This window comes from Cervus elaphus, chromosome 20 (assembly GCF_910594005.1).
Source record: "Cervus elaphus chromosome 20, mCerEla1.1, whole genome shotgun sequence".
In the NCBI taxonomy this organism is placed as follows: Eukaryota; Metazoa; Chordata; class Mammalia; order Artiodactyla; family Cervidae; genus Cervus; species Cervus elaphus.
This window is the reverse complement of record NC_057834.1, coordinates 138,957,007-138,978,083: the sequence shown is the minus strand read 5'-3', so window position 1 is coordinate 138,978,083 and position 21,077 is coordinate 138,957,007. Positions and strand designations below refer to the sequence as shown.

The window sequence follows — 21,077 nt, the reverse complement described above, 5'->3', positions numbered from 1 at the left end:
GTATTACCCAAACTTCAAGATTAGAGTTGTACCCTTTAAGGATACTAATTTTATGTTGGCAAAGAAAATGCCTTATTCATTTTCCATCTCTTGCAGTTTGAGGTCCATGATGTTCTTCCAAGAAGGATTAAATACAATGCTGGAGGAAAGAATGAATTACAGGAATGAGGAATAAATTCTTCAGATTAAACCTAGTGCCTCTCCCAAAGCTCTTGTCCTTTCCTTGGGTCACCCTCCTTCATGTGGCTGTGTGTTTCTGCCACAGTCTCCGCAGGGCATCCTTCACGTCCTTGTTTCTCAGACTGTAGATGAGAGGGTTGAGCATCGGGATGACCAGCGTGTAGAAGACAGAGACCACCTTGCCCTGCTCCATGGACTGCACAGCTCCTGGCTGGGCATACATGACAAAAAGTGTTCCATAAAAGAGGGACACGGCTGTCATGTGGGAGCCGCAGGTGGAGAAGAGCTTGTGTCTCCCTCCTCCTGAGTGCATCCTCAGGATGGTCCCTGTGATGTAGCCGTAGGAGATGAGGACCACAAGTGTGGTGCCCACAATGATGAGGCCACAGATGGCAAACATGACCAGCTCATTAATGGTAGTGTCAGCACAGGCAAGCTTGAGCAGAGGCGGCACATCACAGAAGAAGTGGTCGATGCGGTTGGAGCTGCAGAACGGGAGGCTGAATGTGAAGCTGGTCTGCAGGATGGAGTTGAGGCAGCCCCCGCAGTAGGAGCCCAGCACCAGGCGGGCACAGACCGAGGGGCGCATGGAGATGGGGTAGCGCAGGGGGCTGCAGATGGCCACGAAGCGGTCATAGGCCATCACGGCCAAGAGGAAAGCCTCAGTGGTGCCCATTAGAGAGAAAAAGAAAAACTGAATGATACATCCCTCAAATGTGATGACCTTGGAGGAAAATGTGGTGTTTGCCAGGGCCTTGGGGTAGATGACAGACAAATAGCACAAGTCCACAAATGAGAGGTTCTTGAGGAAGAAGTACATTGGGGAGTGCAGACGGGCATCCAGGGTGATGACCACGATCATGGTGAGGTTCCCCAGGACGGCCACCATGTACAGGGCCAGGAACAGAGCAAAGAGCAGGGCCTGGGTCTGTGGACCACCCTCAAATCCATCCAGCACAAACTCTTGCAAAGGCATCTCTGAGAGGTTTCTGTTTCCATGGGGTGACATGGCCCTGAGCTGGTGACATGGGGCAGAGAGTCAAGAGCTGGTGGAGGCAGTGAGAGGGAGCAGGTCAGGGTCACAAAATCATCCTCTCTTGGAGAACAGGCACCCTTCAGTGCCCAACTGCAGGGGCAACTAGATACCACCCTTCTTCCTGACAAATACTAGCTGATCTGAAGCATAACCATTTCCTGTGATTTACTAATTACGAAGTGTGCTTGGAGCACTCACCCTGTGGGAGATGGAGCATTTGCTATGAGAAGAGACTCAAGGGGTCCTGCCAAGCCGAGAGTCTACTGTGTAAGGGTGGCTTCCATCTCCCTGTCCTTGCTTTGAAGGACATGCTCTTCCTCCCCACAGGGATGCTCCTGAGCTGTGCTATTTCTGCACCTGCTCAGTTATCTAATCCTGCACCTCCCACCTCTTATTTACTCATTCTTTAATTTCAGAAATTGTTAAGCACTTCATGCCATCAGGAAATGACCCAGTGATAGCTCTATCCTGGTACAGGCTGGGAGCAGGTAAGGGACCAACCCTTACCAGGCCAGTGTGTAGCTACGCCTTTCTCTCCTGCAGGACCTGAGACCTAACTTAGCATCTTTGTCTCTAAGATAGGATCTTGTTGGCAACCTCAGCAGAACTCTCTGCATCCTTGAGAATCTAAGGGTTCTTTCTTGTAATGTCTGGATGTTAGACAATTCCTGGAGAGGAGAAAGTCTGCCTCCATGGTCTGAAAAGCAGCAGGTCAGGGGCTGTGACACATTCAGCATGTGGCATATCCTCTCTCATCCTGACTTCCATACCCCTGGCTCCTCTGCACACCCTGTAGGGTGATTGCTTGGAGCTGTGGGAGCCACCAACATGGTCACGTCTGTCTCAGTGACTGGGTCCTCCTGCTGGGTGCTGCTTCCTGTCCCTGTCACATCCCAGACTAGGGCTGACCTCCACACTCATGTGGGACTTGGGCACCAGCTGTGTGATGCCCAGAGGGGTGGTCAGGGGAGATGCAGCTTAAAAAAGGGAGGAGTGAGGAAGGAAGGTGGACACCACAGTGCCTCCCAGGACTAAGAGGAGCATCAGTGGGAGAGCAGAACCGATTTTAGAACAGTTTCATTCTTTAGAGGTGCGAGCTGCAGGATCACAGGGTTGGCCACCTTCAGAGGGAGTGCCTTCCCTGGGAGTAGGGGTGTACAGGCAGCAGCTATGTGGTCAGTGATGCCTGCAGAGCAATGATGACCACCACATTCTCGCTCAGCCTGCAGTTCTCTTAGAAGGTGGTCTGAGAGAGTTCTTACTTTTCAACAATAGAGCATGCAGGAGAAAGAGTGGGTTGCCCATCTTTCCTCTCCTGGCTGGCCTGACTCCAACCCTCACAGGACAGCAGAGTATCATAGTTTGACTAGGGATGCCCCGGCATTGTGCAATGTGACATGGGTTAGGAGCTGGTAGTCTGAGTGGAGCTGGTGGGATGCCCTACACACCTCTGCTGCCCATTCCTTGGCTGTCCTCCCATCCCTGTCCTGTACACACATTCACATTAGTCTCAGCTAAGTTTTTGCTGGACCGAATTGGGTGAATTAAACTCAGGTGACCATTATATCTACTACTGTGGGCAGGAATCCCTTAGAATAAATGGGGTAGCACTCCTAGCCAACAAAAGAGTCTGAAATGCAGTACTTGGGGGCAGTCTCAAAAACGACAATGATCTCTCTTCATTTCCAAGGCAAACCATTGAATATAACAGTTATCCAAGTCTATGGCCCAACCAGTAATGCTGAAGAAGCTGAAGTTGAACGGTTCTATGAAGACCTACAAGATCTTCTAGAACTAATATCCAAAAAAGACGTCCTTTTCATTATAAGGGCCTGGAATGCAAAAGTAGGACATCAGGAAGCACCTGGAGTAACAGGAAAATTTGGCCTTGGAGTACAAACTGAAGCAGGGCAAAGCCTAACAGAGTTTTGCCAAGAGAACATACTTGTCATAGCAAACACCATCTTCCAACAATACAAGAGAGACTCTACACATGGACATCACCAGATGGTCAGTACTGAAATCAGATTGATTATATTCTTTGCAGCTGAAGATGAAGAAGTTCTAAACAGTCAGCAAAAACAAGGCTGGGAGCTGAGTGTGGCTCAGATCATGCACTCCTTATTGCCAAATTCAGACTAAATTTGAAGAAAGTAGGGAAAACCACTAGACCATTCAAGTAAGACTTAAATCAAATCCCTAATGATTATACAGTAGAAGTGACAAATAGATTCAAGGGATTAGATCTGATTGACAGAGTGCCTGAAGAACTATGGAAGGAGGTTCATGACATTGTACAGGAGGCAGTGATGAAGACCATCCCCGAGAAGAAGAAATGCAAAAAGGCAAAATGGTTGTCTGAGGAGACCTTACAAATAGCTGAGAAAAGAAGAGAAGCTAAAGGCAAAGGAGAAAAGGAAAGATATGCCCATTTGAATGCAGAGTTCAAAGAATAGCAAGGAGAGATAAGAAGGCCTTCCTCAGTGATCAATGCAGAGAAATAGAGGAAAACAATAGGATGGGAAAGACCAGAGATCTCTTCAAAAAATTTGAGATACCAAGGGAATATTTTATGCAAAGATAGCCACAATAATGGACAGAAATGGTATGGATCTAACAGAGCTATTAAGAAGAGGTGGCAAGAATACACAGAAGAACTATACAAAAAATATCTTCATGACTCAGATAACCACAATGGTGTGATCACTGACCTAGAGCCAGACAGTGGGCCTTAGGAAGCATCACTATGAACAAAGCTAATGGAGGTGATGGAATTCCAGTTGAGCTATTTCAAATCCTAAAAGATGATGCTATGAAAGTACTGCACTCAATATGTTAGCAAATTTGGAAAACTCAGCAGTGGCCACAGGACTGGAAAATGTCAGTTTTCACTCCAATCCCAAAGAAAGGCTATGCCAAACAATGTTCAAACTACCACACAATTGTACTCATCTCACAGGCTAGCAAAGTAATGCTCAAAATTCTCCAGGCCAGGCTTCAACAGTATGTGAACCATGAACTTGTAGATGCTTAAGCTGGATTTAGAAACAGCAGAGGAACCAGAGATCAAATTGTCAACTTCTGTTGGATCAACAAAAAAGAAAGAGTTCCAGAAAAGCATCTACTTCTGCTTTATTGACTATGCCAAAGCCTTTGGCTGCATGGATCACAATAAACTGTGGAAAATTCTTTAAGAGATGGGAATACCAGACCATCTGACCTGCCTCTTGAGGAATCTGTTTGCAGGTCAGGAAGCAACAGTTAGAACTGGACATGGAACAATAGACTGGTTCCAAATCAGGAAAGGAGTACATCAAAGCTGTATATTGTCACCCTGCTTATTTAACTTCTATGCAGAGTACATCATGAGAAACGCTGGGCTGGAAGAAGCACAAGCTGGAATCAAGATTGCCAGGCGAAATATCAATAATCTCGGATATGCAGATGACACCACCCTTATGGCAGAAAGTGAAGAAGAACTAAAGAGCCTCTTGATGAAAGTGAAAGAGGAGAGTGAAAAAGTTGGCTTAAAACTCAACATTCATAAAACTAACATCATGGTATCAGGTCCCATCACTTCATGGCAAATAGATGGAGAAACAGTGGAAACAGTGGCATACTTTGTTTTTTTGGGCTCCAAAATCACTGCAGATTGTAACTGTAGCCATGAAAATAAAAGACCCTTGCTCCTTGGAAGAAAAGTTATGACCAATCTAGACAGCATATTTGAAAGCAGAGACATTACTTTGCCAACAAAGGTCCGTCTAGTCAAAGCTATGAGTTTTCCTGTAGTCAGGTATGGATGTGAGTGTCGGACTGTAAAGAAGGCTGAGCACTGAAGAATTGATGTTTTTGAACTGTGGTGTTGGAGACGACTCTTGAGAGTCCCTTGGACTGCAAGGAGATCCAACCACTCAATCCTAAAGGAAATCAGTTTTGAGTATTCATTGGAAGGACTGATGTTGAAGCTGAAACTCCAACACTTTGGCCATTTGGTGTGAAGAACTGATTCATTTGAAAAGACCGTGATGCTAGGAAAAATTGAAGAGAGAAGGAGAAGGTGGTGACAGAGGATGAGATGGTTGGATGGCATCACTGACTTGATGGACATGAATTTGAGTAAGCTTTGGGAGTTGGTGATGGACAGGGAGGCCAGGTGTGCTGCAGTCAATGGGGTCAAAAAGAGTCAGACACAGCTGAGTGACTGAACTGAACTGAATCTTTTTCTGTCCATCTCTGCCTACGTCCTGTTCGTACACACAATACAGCCACTGTGGCTGGAGTGATCATCTTTTCCCCACCATCCCAGTCCTGCTGTCTTGCTTTTATGTCCCTTGTGGTTCCCAGCTTCATGTTCTATTCTGTTTCCCAGGACAGTTTGTCCATTTCAGGGGCCTTGGGTCCTGAGAACAATGACCCCTAGGATGCCTAGTGAAGCCCATGAGAAACAATTTGCATTTTCTTCTGGGAAGCCAAGATGGTTTTTGAAAATAAACTCAGACATTCTGTTGGCTGTTGAGATACTGCAGTGGGGCTGTGGCCACTTCAGTAAACCTATGATTAAACTTCATATGTACCTTCCCCTGTGAAGCAGAAGAATCCAGTGTTGACTGCAAGCCTTTGTATTTAATGATTGGGCCCTGTGTCCTTTCCTTGTCAATTTAGTTAGGCAAATGCAGTCTGAGGCCCTATAACAATATCATTACCTAAAGCTGGTCAGAAATGCAAGGTCTCAGGCCACTGGATTTAAGCCCATGTTTATTTGAGACCTGCTGGTTATTTCTATTTTCATTAGTGTTCAGACCTGCTGTCCTGACTGATCATGCCCAGTGCAGTTGGGAGGTGGGCAGTGATATGTCCAGGTCCAGGCTCCCAGGACTCACCTGTCAGTGATGCTGACCACACCCTGCTGAGTGATGACCGCAGTGCTCCTGTGATGTCAGAAGGGGCACGGCTCACCCAGGACCCTGTGCTCCCAGGGCGGACAGGACTCCTGACCCAGGTCTGTGCTGAGGATAATGACGTGGCACTGAGCACCCTCCACCCTGTTCAGCTCTGGCCTCCTGTGCAGGGAAGTGAAGTGGGGAGGGAGGGAGCAGAAGAGAGCACCTGGGTCAGGGTGAGAGGGAGGCCAGGTGCTCCAAGGGCCTTCTGCAGGAAGCTCTTAGGTCTCGGTAAAAGCAGAAGAGGGGATGGGCTCAGCTCACCTGCTCCCTGTGTCTGTCCCCTCAGCCAGCTGGTACTCATGGCACCTGCATCTTTGGGTCCCTCTGCTGGGAAGATGCTCTCCACTTGGCACAGCTGGGATTTGTGGCCTCAAATGGCCAATTAGGTGAGACTTGGCCTCTGAGTGCGCTGGGGCTCCCTACTCCCAGGGTCCCAGAGAGAGGTAGTCCTGTGGCCAAACTTCCTCTGATACATCTCAGCCCAGAACAGGATGGTTAGGAGTGACTCCCTGAAATCATTCTGAACTACTGGGGCCCATTGAGCAAGAAGCAAGACAATTTAGAAGAACCCAGTGGTCCTCCTTGGAAAGGCCTCCCCAGGGCTGCAGCTGTGGCCTTCTGGCCCACAGCCCTTCCTCTGTCTCATCCCGGTGTGTTGGCGTGACAAAGGCGATGTGCAGGCCTCTGCGCCTGCTGAATAGGTGCAGCCCTTTCCCGGCCATAAGGCGGCTCTTCTATCAATGCAGATTGAGTAAACATATGTTAAAACAAAATATTTTCATCCTGGGAAGACATCCCGAATCACATTATAAATGTTGTATATGGTTAATAGAAAAATATAGAAAGTTTTATAGTAAAAAGCTGGAGATAGTTGTGTTTATGAATATCCTAAGGAAAATGAGGCTCTTATGGCTCCATAATTATTAGACAAAGCAGATTTCAGGGAAAAGGTTTGCATATTATAAAGGGGTGTTTCCAAATGAAAATGTCCAAGCTGGATGATGTGAAAAACTTAAGTTTGTATGCAAATTATTAAAACTTAAAATATATGAAGTAAAAACAGTTAAAAGAGATGTAAACATCCAAATCATGATTATATTATCACATTTTCCCCAGTACTTGATGAAATAAACCAAAGCATTGTTGTCATGTGTTACATTGCTCCGGAACGTTAGCAGTATGCACCTGCTTGGCGTAGATGCAGCGCTACATTCCGCAGCTGCGGAATATAAATTCCCTGAACCAGACACAGCATCAGTGTAGTTATGTGAATAATGTCTGCCTCCAAAAATGAGTACCCAGAAACTCAGAATGTGACCTTACTTGGAAATAGGGTCTTTCCAAGTGAATTAGAAAGATGTCATGCTGGATTAGGTGGGTCCTAAATTCAATAACTGGTGTCCATTGAAGAAGAGGAAAAGGCCCAAAGACACAAGGTCAAAGGGCATGTAAAGATTGGACAGAAGTTGGAACGATGCAGGAACAGGGGAAGGAACATCAACGTTTCCAGGAACCCCCAGGATGAGGCAAGGGAGAATATTTGTCTAAAGTTATCAAGGGCAGCAGACCCTGCTGACAACTTGATTTTGGACATCTATCCTTCAAGCTTATGAGAAAATAAATTCCTATGGCTATAAGTCACCCACTTTGTGTTAACTAGTTATGATGACTCTGGCGACTCTCACAGGTGGGCAGTGAGGGAGTCTGCTCTCACCTGGCAAGGTTGGCGAAAACCTTCACTCTCCCATCTCAGGGGTGTATCACCTCTGAAGCTCTATGTCAAAGGGTACTCTGCATGGATCTTTTTCACCTTTCCCAATCCTTCCATGTTCTCCATCACTTATTTCATTTACTTTAGACATGAAAACATATCTGAATTACTTGTAGAATCTTATTTAGAGAGACGTTTATGTTACTTGCTTTTTAGTTGGTTTTTCAATAATGAATATTATGAACATTTTCTCACCTCTAAGTGTATAAAGACATACTTTTCCTAAACCTCATTAATTTCAACATTAATCTTACATAATGGAGCCTCCTTTTCTTCCATCATTATTCCATTTTGTCATGCAGTTACTCTACTCAGTCGTAGAGATAAAAGCCTCCCCTTTCAAGATGTCCTGGTTCCGAGGGACTGTTTGGTCTATAAGGTGCACCAAGGTGTTGTCTAACATGGTGGGCACAGAGGATTGTCCACGCCAATCTCTCTTTTCTGTTCTAGTTCTTCAAAAATCTAAATGGACTACATACATAACATCTATGGGAACAGGAGGTTGATTTTTTTTTTTTTTTTTTTTTGCTGTAAATCATTCTGGCCTTTCACTGTTCTTGGTGAGCAATCACATCACATAAATTTATGTTTATACTTATCTGGGCAATTTTCCTCTCAAAAAGATTGTACCAATGGAATGCTATCAGCAATGCATGAGTCTTAGTTTTCAAATGTCCTCATTTTTCTGCATGTGTTAAATCTGTGCTGTTTCATTTTAATTTGTATTTCCTAGTTGCCGATATGTTCTAGTAACTTTTTCAAAGTATTTCTGGCCATTTGGGTTTTCTTTCTTATTTTCTATTAGATATTTGCTAAAACTTCAGCTTCAATTGTTGCACTAAATGGAATGATTTAGGACATCTCTCTCTTGCTCCTTATTTTTCAAAGTCCTCTACATATTCTTTGACAAGGTGCATCCTCTTTTACATTCAGTTTTTCCCTTGAATTTATAGCATTGATTTTAGAGTCATGAGAGTAGTTAACTCTGGAGTACAAGAAATGGAATTTAGGAAAGCTTCTTTGTCCTGATCTGTGTAGTGGTAAGTTTCAGGAGTGAATGTCACTGTATAATTTTTTTTAATATAATTATAAATATAAAATATTAGCATAAATAGAAAGATCTATGTATGCCATTCTGAGACTAGGAAGGTGAATTCTGTGCCTGGAGGTCTGAGTCATCACCTTTAAAGACAATGTAACCCATACCCTTGGTGTGGTGGGGCAGGAACCATGGAAACACGTGATCCAAGTGGAGCCAGCAGATTCACATCAGACCACTGACCTGGCTCCTTAATGAGATGTACTGTTTATCAGACCTGAGCCACTGAAGCAAAACCTATGCCAGCGATGTCAATCACACCATGTGGAAACTTGCCCACATATTTTAATTATTTCTTAAACAATTCTCTTCTGTGATGGTAGTGAAGGTGGGCTGGAAAGAGGTCAGGTGGAGGCAGGAGTCAATGCTTCTTGAAAGTCAGTGCCTTTCAGTGAATGCTTATCATTGCTTAATGGAAGATGGCAAGGCTCTGCACCTGGGTAGGGTCAAGAGAAATGGTAAAACATATGTGAAAGTCATTAGGGACTTTATTCTGTGTGTAATTTGGGTCAAGGTGATACAACAAGACAATGTTTATTTTCATTTCTACAAAAAAACTCTTAATGACAACATGTTTTTGTGTGTGTAATACATAAACATATGAGGGGAGAGAGAATAGTATTACTGAGTAAATGTAAATAAATATTATAAAAGCATGTGATGTTTTGAAATTCAAAGAATATAATACAGTACATTAAGAGAATGATGGCAGGAAAAATCCAGGATCGTCTCAATTAATGCAGGTAAAATTTGATAAAAATCAATACTTTTTCATCAGGTATATGAATGTAAACCATGATATATATATGTTTTATATATATGGTTTATATATGAACCATGTGGTTTATATATGAATATAAGCCTTGCTATATAAATATGCCATGTGCTGTGTGCTTATTCACTCAATCATGTCCGGCTTGTAGCCCGCCAGACTCCTCCGTCCTTGGGATTCCCCAGGCAAGAATACTGGAGTGGGTTGCCAAGCCAGTGGGTTGCCAAGATCCAGGGGATCTTCCCAACCCAAGGATCGAACCCAGGTTTTCTGTATTGCAGGTGGATTCTTTACCATCTGCCCCACCAGGGAAGCCCATGATATATATATATATATATGTATGTATATGTGATATATATAAGATATTCCTATAAGATTAGGAACAAAGTAAGGATGCCTGCTCTCCCCACTTCTATTCACTGGAGATCTTGACTACAGCAATTAATCATGAAAAAAGATATCAAAGAGATCCAAATTGATAAGGAATTTAAAATATCTGTTTACATATGATGTTATAATATATCTACAAAACCCTAAAAATCCATTAAAAATCTATTAGAAATAGCAAATTGTCAATATACAAAATTAATACATTAAAATCAGCAGCATTACTATGCACTGTCAATGAACTATGTGAAAAGGAATGAATAAAGTGAATTTATTTACAAAAATATAAAAAAAAATTACTAAGGACTCACCCAAAGAGGCAAATGTAAAATTAGAAGCCATAGTTGAAAGAAATTACAAGTAATTAAAAAAAATGAAAGATAGCCTATGTGAATGAGTTGGAAGCTGGCAATATCACCCACTGTGATCTAAGAGTCAATGTAATCCTTATTGAAATCACAACTTTATTTTTTGCAGAAAATGAAAAGCACATTTAAAAATTCATATGGATTCTCAAGAAAGACCAAATAACTAAAACAATCTTGAAGACAAAGTTGGAGGTCTCAGACTTCTAAATCTGAAAATGTATTACAAATCTACAGTAATCAAAACAGTGAGGGACTGACACAAAGACAGACTTGTAGAACAGTGGTGCAGAGCAGAGAGCCCAGAAAGGAACCTTTGTCAATATAGTCAAATGACTGAAAACAAATGTGCCAAGACATCTCACTGGGGAAAAGACAGCCCTTTCAACAAATGGTTTTGGGAAAATGGCTGTTCAGTCACTTAACCTTGCATCATGAACAAAAACTAACTTAAAATGGATTAAAATCCTGAATGTATGACCTAAGTCTTTTAAACTCCTAAGTAAAGCTTAATGACCTCAAATTTTGCAATGGTTTCTTGGATATGACAACAAAAGCATTTGAAACAAAAGTAAAAATAGACACATGGGACTACATAAAAATTAAAAACATGTGCATTAAAGACTTAAATAAAAGTGTGGAAAGGCAACCTGTGGGATGGGAAAAGTATTTGCAAATGGTATGTCTGATAAGAGTATAATATTCAGAATATATAAGGAATTATTACAATTAAACAAACCAGTAACCTAATTTAAAATTTTCATATTATTTAGATTGGTGAATTTTGTTTGTTTTGGATTGTGAATTTTAAATCACATAACTGGGCTCAAACACATCTCTATTAATCAAAATATCCACCTTTACAGTCAACACATTTTTACCCTTGTGAAATAAGTTTACTTTTTTCTGTAGCATAAAAATCCATGCTTTAGGATTCAACAAGATCTTGGAAAGCATTTTCTGCCTCCTGCTGGTTGTGAAAGCATTTTCCTTGCAAAAAGTTGTTGAAATGATTGAAGAATCAGTAGACAATTGGTGAGAAGTCAAGTGAACATGGCGGATGAAGTAAAATTTCATAACCTAATTGGCTCAAATTTTGGAGCAATCATTGTGTGACATGTGGTCAGGCTTTGCCCTGGAGAAGAATTGGGCCCATTCTGTTGACCAGTGTTGGTTGTAGGCATTGCAGTTTTCAGTGTATCTCATCAGTTTGCTGAGCATACTTCTCAGATATAATGATTTTGCTGGGATTCAGAAAGCTTTAGTGGATCAGATGGGCAGCAAACCACCAAACAGTGGTCATGACCTTTTTTTGGTGCAAGTTTGGCTTTGAAAGTGCTTTGGAGCTCTTCTTGGTTGAACCACTAAGCCGATTGTCGCTGGTTGTTGTATAAAATCCATATTTCATCACATATCACAATCTTTTTTCAGAATTTATTTATTTTTAGTTGCAGGATAATTGCTTTACAGTATTGTGTTGGTTTCTACCGAATATCCACATGAATCAGCCATAGATTTACCCATGTGCCCTCCCCCTTGAACATCCCTCTCACCTTCCTCCTCCTCCTCATCCCACCCTTCTAGTGAGAGGGTAACAGGCAGGAAGTCTAGGGGTCCCCAAGAGGAGGAAACAAATTACAAGTGTCAGACTTTTTTCCCTTCTCTGTACAAAATTAGAAGGAGGTTTCCGTGGTGACCCAAGGACTAAAGGGCAGATAAGACCAAGGCGGGTCTTGGAATGCAGGAATGGAAAAACCACATCCTTATCATCCTTCTCTCCCCCATTTTGTAACTATTAAAATGGATTTCAGGTCCTTCTGAGCAGTGTAACCTGTCTCCCCTCCTACCCCACACAGGGAGAAGGTATTTGCTTTACTCTTCCTTCCACCCAGTATATGTGCCTCATCCAATCAGAAAATGGCCCACAAGACCCCCTATCCCACTCCCTGCACCCTGGGGATAAAAGTGGATTAAGGACTCCTGTTCAACGTTGATTCTCCCTTGAGCTGGACAACTGTTCTAACAGCATCTTCCATTCTAATAAATTTTATTTCCCTCTCATTCTGTCTCATATCTGGAAATCCTTTTCCAACCCTCTCCCAGATGACGGCATTTTTGGTGGCCCTTACGGGGACTTCCTTGGTGGCTCAGAGGGTTAAGCGTCTGCCTGCAATGTGGGAGACTCGAATTCGATCCATGGGTGGGAAAGATCCCCTGGAGAAGGAAATGGCAACCCACTCCAGTATTCTTGCTTGGGGAATCCCACAGATGGAGGAGCCTGGTAGGCTACAGTCCACTGGGTCGCAAAGAGTCAGACACAACTGAGTGACTTCACTTTCACGTCATGGGGACTTGGGGTCTCTTCCCCACCTCCTCACTTCTTCTTTCTCATAGGGACCCTCTGTGAACAGGCAAGTGCTGTGGAAGCAACTGAGGGACTCTGATCTGGGTCACCCTCTGGTTTGTTCCAAAGGCCCTGCTGCTCAAAGCACCTCAGTAGTTGCCACCCGAATGGGTGAGGGTCTCTCCTTTTTCTTCTTTCTAACCGAGGACTAAGCCAACCAATATTGTGTGGGCACGGGTCAGGCACTTAAAAGCCATTAGGGTGCCTGCCACATGAAGACTCCCATATGAGGATAAGGGGAACATGTAACTGATCAGGCCACAAGGGCATCCACCCCCAGCAAGACAACTTCCGATCACCTTGTCAGGCACATAGTGGTTGGAGCAAAGCAGAGGCCATTGTCCCCTGGCCCCCGCCTCCCCAATAGGATTGTGAGGTGTATTCCTCAGCCTTCTTCCCTGTCACTTTCACTTTTTTCCCTTTCAGTCCAGATTGATTTATAGGAGCCTCGGTGTTGCCTGTGAGCCATCCCAAGAGTGCCTTCCACGTTTCAGGGAATCACCAAATGGTGTCACCTGGTTGCTCCTGGGAAGCTCTATCTTTCTCTGCCCGGGTCACATGGTGCCTTAGCTGCATGGTTCTCAGGGGTCACCTCTCACTGTCAGACATGACTGTTGGGACGGTCGGCCATTTTTGTGCCGTTAGTCGCACGGAGAGCTCACTGGGGCAAAAGGGACGCCTTTCTGTCAGCCAGTGACTCTCAGTACCCCATTCCGTGGCAGGTAGGCTGTGTGTGTTCTGGTGCCTCCTGGGAGCCTCTCTCAGACTCACCCCTTGGACACATTCTCAGAAACTGGAACATTTTCACACTGCAAAAGGCCTAGCCCCAATACAAACTGGGGAACCCCCAAAAATGGCCTCTGAATGGCACACTAGCTTTTGCCAAAAGCAGGGGAAGGACTTAGGATTTCCTTACGTTCAGTCCTTCATGGCCCTCAGTCAGAATCCGGATTTGAGGGACTCATGCCTCATGTGTCTTTCTGTTGCCTCCCTGTCTCCTGTCCCCCTCTGTCTCTCTCCATCAGATTTCCTAGATGACCCCTACTCGACCTTTCATATCCACATGATCTCTAGGAAAGGATTCTGAGGTTCCCTTTGGTTCAGGTCTTTCTCCAATATTCAAAAAGTCTGAAGGATCAAAAACTCTCCTAACTTTCTAAAGAATCCCTGCCTAACTATGTTTATCTCTCAGGTGGGGATTGAACCAAGCTTCCCCCTACTCCTGAACATCCTAGAGAATTCCCTTCTAACTACTCCTGTTTCTCAGGGTGGGGAAGAACCAAGCTTCCCTGACTCCTGCAAATTCCCTGAACCCTTCAGATTCTTCTAATGGGAAGAATCATCTGATGGGAAGGATGTCCCTTCCTTCCCACCAGAGGGACAACCTAAGATTTTTATCAGCTGATCTGCCCCTAGTATCAGAATAAATTTGAGCACTATTTGTTCTATAATTTGGGTATAAAACTATGACTGCAGGAAGGAAAGATGACTTTTTGACACAGGATGGCCATGATATTCTTTAGACTCCAGAGAAAACTGGTTAAAATAAAATTTTTTTCTTGGAAACTGCAAAACTTGTACTTCTTGCATATGCAATTAAAAACAAACAGCTTGTTAAAAAGCCTGCCTAGAGAAAAGTTGGACTCTTTCCATGTCCCTGAAATATACAGCCCACTTTGCTTGAGACCTCAGCCTTGGGCAAATTAGAACTTTAACCAAAAAAAAAGTGTGGGGGGGCGGGGGCGGAGAGGGATCAAAGAGACATTTTAAATCTCAAGCAGAAAACTATGAGATATCTGTCTGTCTGTTTGGATTTATGTATGTCTCAGTCAGTCAGTTCAGTTGTTCAATTGTCTGACTCTTTGCAGCCCCATGGACTGCAGCACGCCAGGCCTCCCTGTCCATCACCAATTCCCAGAGCTTACTCAAACTCATGTCCATTGAGTCAGTGATGCCATCCAACCATCTCATCCTCTGTCGTCCCCTTCTCCTCCTGCCTTCAATCTTTCCCAGCATCAGGGTCTTTTCTTCCAATGAGTCAGTTCTTCACATCAGGTGGCCAAAGTATTGGAGTTTCAGCTTCAACATCAGTCCTTCCAATGAACACCCAGGACTTATCTCCTTTAGGATGGACTGGTTGGATCTCCTTGCAGTCCAAGGGACTCTCAAGAGTCTTCTCCAGCACCACAGTTCAAAAACATAGATTCTTCAGCACTCAGCTTTCATTATAGTCCAACTCTCACATCCATACATGACTACTGGAAAAACCATAGCTTTGACTAGATGGACCTTTGTTGGCAAAGTAATGTCTCTGCTTTTTAATATACTGTCTAGGTTGGTCATAACTTTTCTTCCTTGGAGTTAGCATCTTTTAATTTCATGGCTGCAATCACCATCTACAGTGATTTTAGAGTAAAAAAAAAAAAAAAAAAAGCAATATCTGCCACTGTTTCCCCATCTATTTTCCATGAAGTAATGGGACCAGATGCTATGATCTTAGTTTTCTGAATGTTGAGTTTTAAGCCAACTTTTTCACTCTCCTCTTTCACTTTCATCAAGAGGCTCTTTAGTTCTTCTTCACTTTCTGCCATAAGGGTGGTGTCATCTGCATATCTGAGGTTATTGATATTTCTCCTGGCAATCTTGATTCCAGCTTGTGCTTCATCCAGCTCAGCGTTTCTCATGATGTACTCTGCATATAAGTTAAATAAGCAGGGTGACAATATACAGCCTTGACATACTCCTTTTCCTATTTGGAACCAGTCTGTTGTTCCATGTCCAGTTCTAACGGTTGCTTCCTGACCTGCATACAGATTTCTCAAGAGGCAGGTCAGGTGGTCTGGTATTCCCATCTCTTGAAGAATTTTTAAATTTCTTGTGATCCACACAGTCAAAGGCTTTGGGGTAGTCAATAAAACAGAAGTAGATGTCTTTCTGGAACTCTCTTGCTTTTTCAATGATCCAGTGGATGTTGGCAATTTGATCTCTGGTTCCTCTGCCTTTTCTAAATCCAGCTTGAACATCTGGAAGTTCACACTTCACGTATTGTTGAAGCCTGGCTTGGAGAATTTTGAACATTACTTTGCTAGCGTGTGAGATGAGTGCAATTGTGTGGCAGTTTGAACATTCTTTGCCATTGCCCTTCTTTGTGATTGGAATGAAAACTGACATTTTCCAGTCCTGTAGCCACTGCTGAGTTTTCCAAATTTGCTGGCATATTGAGTGCAGCACTATCACACTATCATCTTTTAAGTTTTGAAATAGCTCAACTGGAATTCCATCACCTCCACTAGCTTTGTTCTTAGTGACATTTCCTAAGACCCACTTGACTTCACATTCCAGGATGTCTGACTCTAGGTGAGTGATTATACCATCGTGGTTATCTGGGTCATGAAGTTTTTTAATAGTTCTTCTGTGTATTGTTTCCACCTCTTCTTATGTTTTGCTTCTGTTAGGTCCCTACCATTTCTGTCCTTTATTGCACCCATCTTTGCATGAAATATTCCCTTCATATCTCTAATTTTCTTGAAGAGATCTCTAGTCTTTTCCATTCTGTTGTTTTCCTCTATGTCTCAGTGTGTGTCTTTTGTTTATTTCTTTGATAATATTGCTGAAGTTGTAAATGAGGTCTAATTTAATTGACCTAAAGAAAAGTAAGCACTTGCAAATCAGACAATTCTAAATGCAAGAGAAATTAACCTAAATAAATTTCATATTCACATGAACTGGTAAATATTCAATGTTGAATATCCAGTATTAATGTTCATTTGCTAATCTGATATAGACATGTCTAAGAGTCATTAGCATTAAGCATAATATGTTCATTGTGCCCAGGTTTATCATAACTTAGATATTGTTATATTGTTATATCTGTTACAAGTTTGTCAGCAAGGAAAGTACCTCAAGTGAAGAAACTTAAAAAAGAAATACAAATGAGATATGAGCTTTTAGATAAATTCTATTAAGAATAATTATGCTTTAGAAATGTCTGTCCAAAACAGTCTCTCTAGAGTTTGGTAACCTGAATTTCTAGGCTTGTGCTAAACTAAGTGATGGAAGTTTATTGGATAGCTATGTCATTTCCAAATAAAATAAGATTCTGAAACATCATTACCGAACCCAACATCCTCTTACAGAGCAACTAGAGATTTTGGACTATTAATGAACAGTGTTTGATGCCATCCTGAGATGTTCTCTAGAATTCTTTTTTTTTTTTTTTTTTTTTTAGAAATTATCACTGGTATTTATGTTCACCTGTCTATAGAATGCTAATTAAAGGTCAGTTATTGGTTGCTTAAGGAAAGTAGGATGTGTATTTTCAGTAAAGAAGGTATGAGGAAAGAAATTACATTTTATGAAGGGAAAAGGAAGTAGATCTGACTTACAGGTGGCTGTTTCAGGATGAGAGAAAAAAGTAAAGGGTACAGAAAGTGGTGAGAAGATTTTATGGAAAGTGGATCCCAAGGGAAGAGTTTTGTGCATAAATGCAAGTTTTCTTGAGATATTGAACTGCCTTTGATAATGGATTTTAAGTTTCTTAACCTCGGAAGTGATCTGTTCTATGTTTACCTTTGAAATCTTCTTTGTTACTTTGGTTAAGTGAATATATTTCACAGTGATCTATATGATTCTATCTGACTGAGTGTTATAAACCCTTATGATATTTATTGACAAAACTTCCTAAATAACTTGACCTCTAGCTAACTTCAGGATGCTTCAAAGGGCCCGTGAGATATCCCAAAGAACTATTAAACTACCTGGGTTCATTGGACATGTTAAATTACATGGGAAGTACTGTTGAAGGGGTGTGATAAATCTTCTCAGGTTATACTGTATGGTTGATGTTACTAATATAGATATCCTAAAATTATGTGAAGTTCATGTAGATCTGATATTCCCTGATAGAAAGTGGTCAGTTATAATTCTAGCTATCATGTTAAAGTGTTGCATGTCACAGCAATGACCAGGCTACTTTGTCAATTGCAATTTAATCAGATTTTAAACATGCCTCCTATGGTTTCACTCTGATGCCTTTGCAAGAATACTGCTTCTTCAAGATTTATGGAAAAGACTTTTCTAAGTTTAACTGATAAACAAATTTTGTTTGTTATCTGGTAAACTGGTAACAGACTGGAATTTAGTTTACTCTCTATGTTAAGAGAACAAAGTTTTCTTAGAATGTAGCTTTCAATGACAGATTATGAACTTCTTTGATTTTAAGTGATTTATATTTGTTTTTAAAATCTTGTTACTTTGTTAAAGTAAATAAGCATTATTTAAGATTATGGTGCATACAGACAAAGCTCATTCTGCTTCTACAAAAAATAAGCCCTCACAGTTAGACTTTTGCTATCCTGATGTCCTTCAGTTCAGTTCAGTTCAGTTGCTCAGTCGTGTCTGATTCTTTGTGACCCCATGAATTACAGCACACCAGGCCGCCCTGTCCATCACAAACTTCTTGAGTTTACTCAAATTCATGCCCATTGAGTCAGTGATGCCATCCAGCCATCTCATCCTCTGTCATCCCCTTCTCCTCCTGCCTCCAATCCCTCCCAGCAGCAGGGTCTTTTCCAATGAGTCAACTCTTTGCATCTGGTGGCCAAAGTATTGGAGTTTCAGCTTCAGCATCTTAAAACATGGCAAGTCTACTTTTAAATCAGGGAATTAAAAATGGGTGAACAATAGCTGTAAATCAAAGAGTCAGGGCTATGGGAAATCCAAGCAGCCACTTGGATTTCCTGGCTCCCTGACAAACCTCATTTTTATTTGATGGGTTAAAGCCTTCCCTGGCTACAGGCTTAATGCCCTCACAATGACAAAAAAATTGTATTTCACTTAATATTAAGTTCTAGTTTTGTTAATTAAAGTCTGTGTTTACTATGGCTCATTTCTAAGATAGTTCCTTGCTGTTATATTCCTAAAAGGTTTAATTACATTATTAAAAATTACAATCTAAGTTTGTTTCTAAAGCTTATCTCAATAACCAATCTTTGGATAAAGGTCAGATGCTCCATGATGTACAACCAGGAGATTAATACCTGGGTATAATCATTTTGACTTATTGGAAAAGACCTTGATGCTGGGAGGGATTGGGGGCAGGAGGAGAAGGGGGTGACAGAGGATGAGATGGCTGGATGGCATCACAGACTCGATGGGCATGAGTTTGAGTAAACTCCGGGAGTTTGTGATGGACAGGGAGGCCTGGCGTGCTGCAATTCATGGAGTCACAAAGAGTCGGACACGACTGAGCAACTGAACTGAACTGATAACCATTTAACTAAGTCAGATGACCTGGGGTATACTGGGCTATATCCAATGAACGCTCTTGACTTAAATTCTTGCTTGTGACCTTACTAATAACTGTTAGGTATATTATTTTCTATGTTGCTTGTTTCAGAAGGTTGTTTCTTATGTTGCTAGATGTGTGACTGAGCCTGTGATAAAATGAGATCAATGATTTTAATAATGTAACTCTAGATATGGGAAGAAGCAACAAGAGGGAATATTTTCCTGGACCAAGAGGCTAGTAAGAAAGGTATGGTCCAGAAACGTTTGCTACTCACAAGGCCTGGTCCAATAACAGCACAGAGTGGCCTATCAGTGGAATCTTCCCTAGACCTGGGAATGAGCCTTCCCAGCACCGTGGGAAACAACAGCCATGAAATGCCCCCAGAGCATGGTCAAATATGTGGCTATGAAGGGACCCTGCTGACTGGAAGTTGGCACTTGCCAGCTGCTTCTACAAAGATTTCATCATGACCACTGCAAGCTGCTGACCTTCAACACCCCCGAAAGGAGTTCAGGGTGGAGATCAGAAATAAGGCACTCTGTGCTATGGGAAAAACCCAGAAGAACCGGCCTTCAGAGAGTCAGATGATTTCAGGTAAAGATTTATGAGCCCAAATTCTTGCTTCTTCTTGTACTTAGAGAAACACTAACTTCACGAACCACTATCTGGTCCTGGTTCTCCTGGCTAGCCCCTGAGCAGCTTTTCTAATTATATTAATCTTTGGGCTGTGTACCTTTAACTTTCTTGTTAAGTTTATTTCTTCTAGAATACAACAAATCTCCAAGTGGCAGTATGACAAGACTATTCCCTGACCAACACCTGGACAACACTGAAACAAGTCACCTTATCACTCCATGGACTCTCATCTCCCCTCATAAATGCATCCTGACAGAGAGCAGACAAGGGGAACCCAGAGCCCCTGATGCCTCTGCAGCCTGAAGAAGTCAGAGCGCTCATCACCCCTTTTCCTTTGAGACTGTGTTCCCAAAGGACTGAAAAGTGAAATAGGTAGATAGTTAGATATGAGCAGGGTATCAACAGGGGCCAAAGACTTGGCCCTAAAAATAAAGAGAGGGAGGAATGTGGTGACCCAGGGACTAAAGAGCAAATAAGACCAAGGAGGGTCTTGGAATGAAGGAACGGAAAAACCAGACCTTTATCGTCTTTCCCTCCCGCATGTTGTAACTATTAACGGATTTCAGGTCCTCCTGAGCAGTGTAACCTGTCTCCCCTCCTACCCCACATAGGGAGAAGGTATTTGCCTTACTCTTCCCCCAACCCCATATACGTGCCTCATCCAATCAGCAAATGACCCACAAACCCCGTATCCCACTCCTTGTACCCTGGGTATAAGTTGAACTAAGGACCCCTGTTCAACGTTGGATCTCTTTGAGCTGGCCTGCTGTTCTAACAACATCTCCCACTCTAATAAACTTTATTTCCCCCTCATTTTGTCTCATGTCTGGAAGTTCTTTTCCAACCCATGCCTGGACCACGACTTTTTTTTTTTTCTTTCACTTTTCTCTGTTGTCATGACAGCACCTGGTTCTGACTGAACTTAACTTATCTCAAACCTTGTGCTAACCAATGTGTTTTTCTCATGGAAAAACTTTCTTTCTTAAGTTATGTTAATGAACCATATATTTGCTTGGAAATCTGCCTTTCTTCAAGTTTTATGTCAGTTGTTTTATGGCCCAGGATGCCTCACCTTGCGCCAATGCTGTCTCAAAATGCATGTTGTGGGTGAGGGGTCTGGTGCAACTCTAAGTTCTGAGGCATTTCCTTTCTCTAATTAGCAGCTTGCTAGTAGGTATATAGCTCCTTGCTA

General features: G+C 42.4%; 1 protein-coding gene across 1 annotated transcript; it reads right to left on the bottom strand.

Moving 5' to 3' along the window:
- Positions 1-238: 238 nt before the first annotated feature.
- LOC122677707 (olfactory receptor 12-like) lies at positions 239-1,189 on the bottom strand. The gene has a single exon (XM_043877914.1). It carries the CDS (start codon positions 1,187-1,189, stop codon positions 239-241), a length of 951 nt encoding a protein of 316 aa, XP_043733849.1.
- Positions 1,190-21,077: the final 19,888 nt, after the last annotated feature.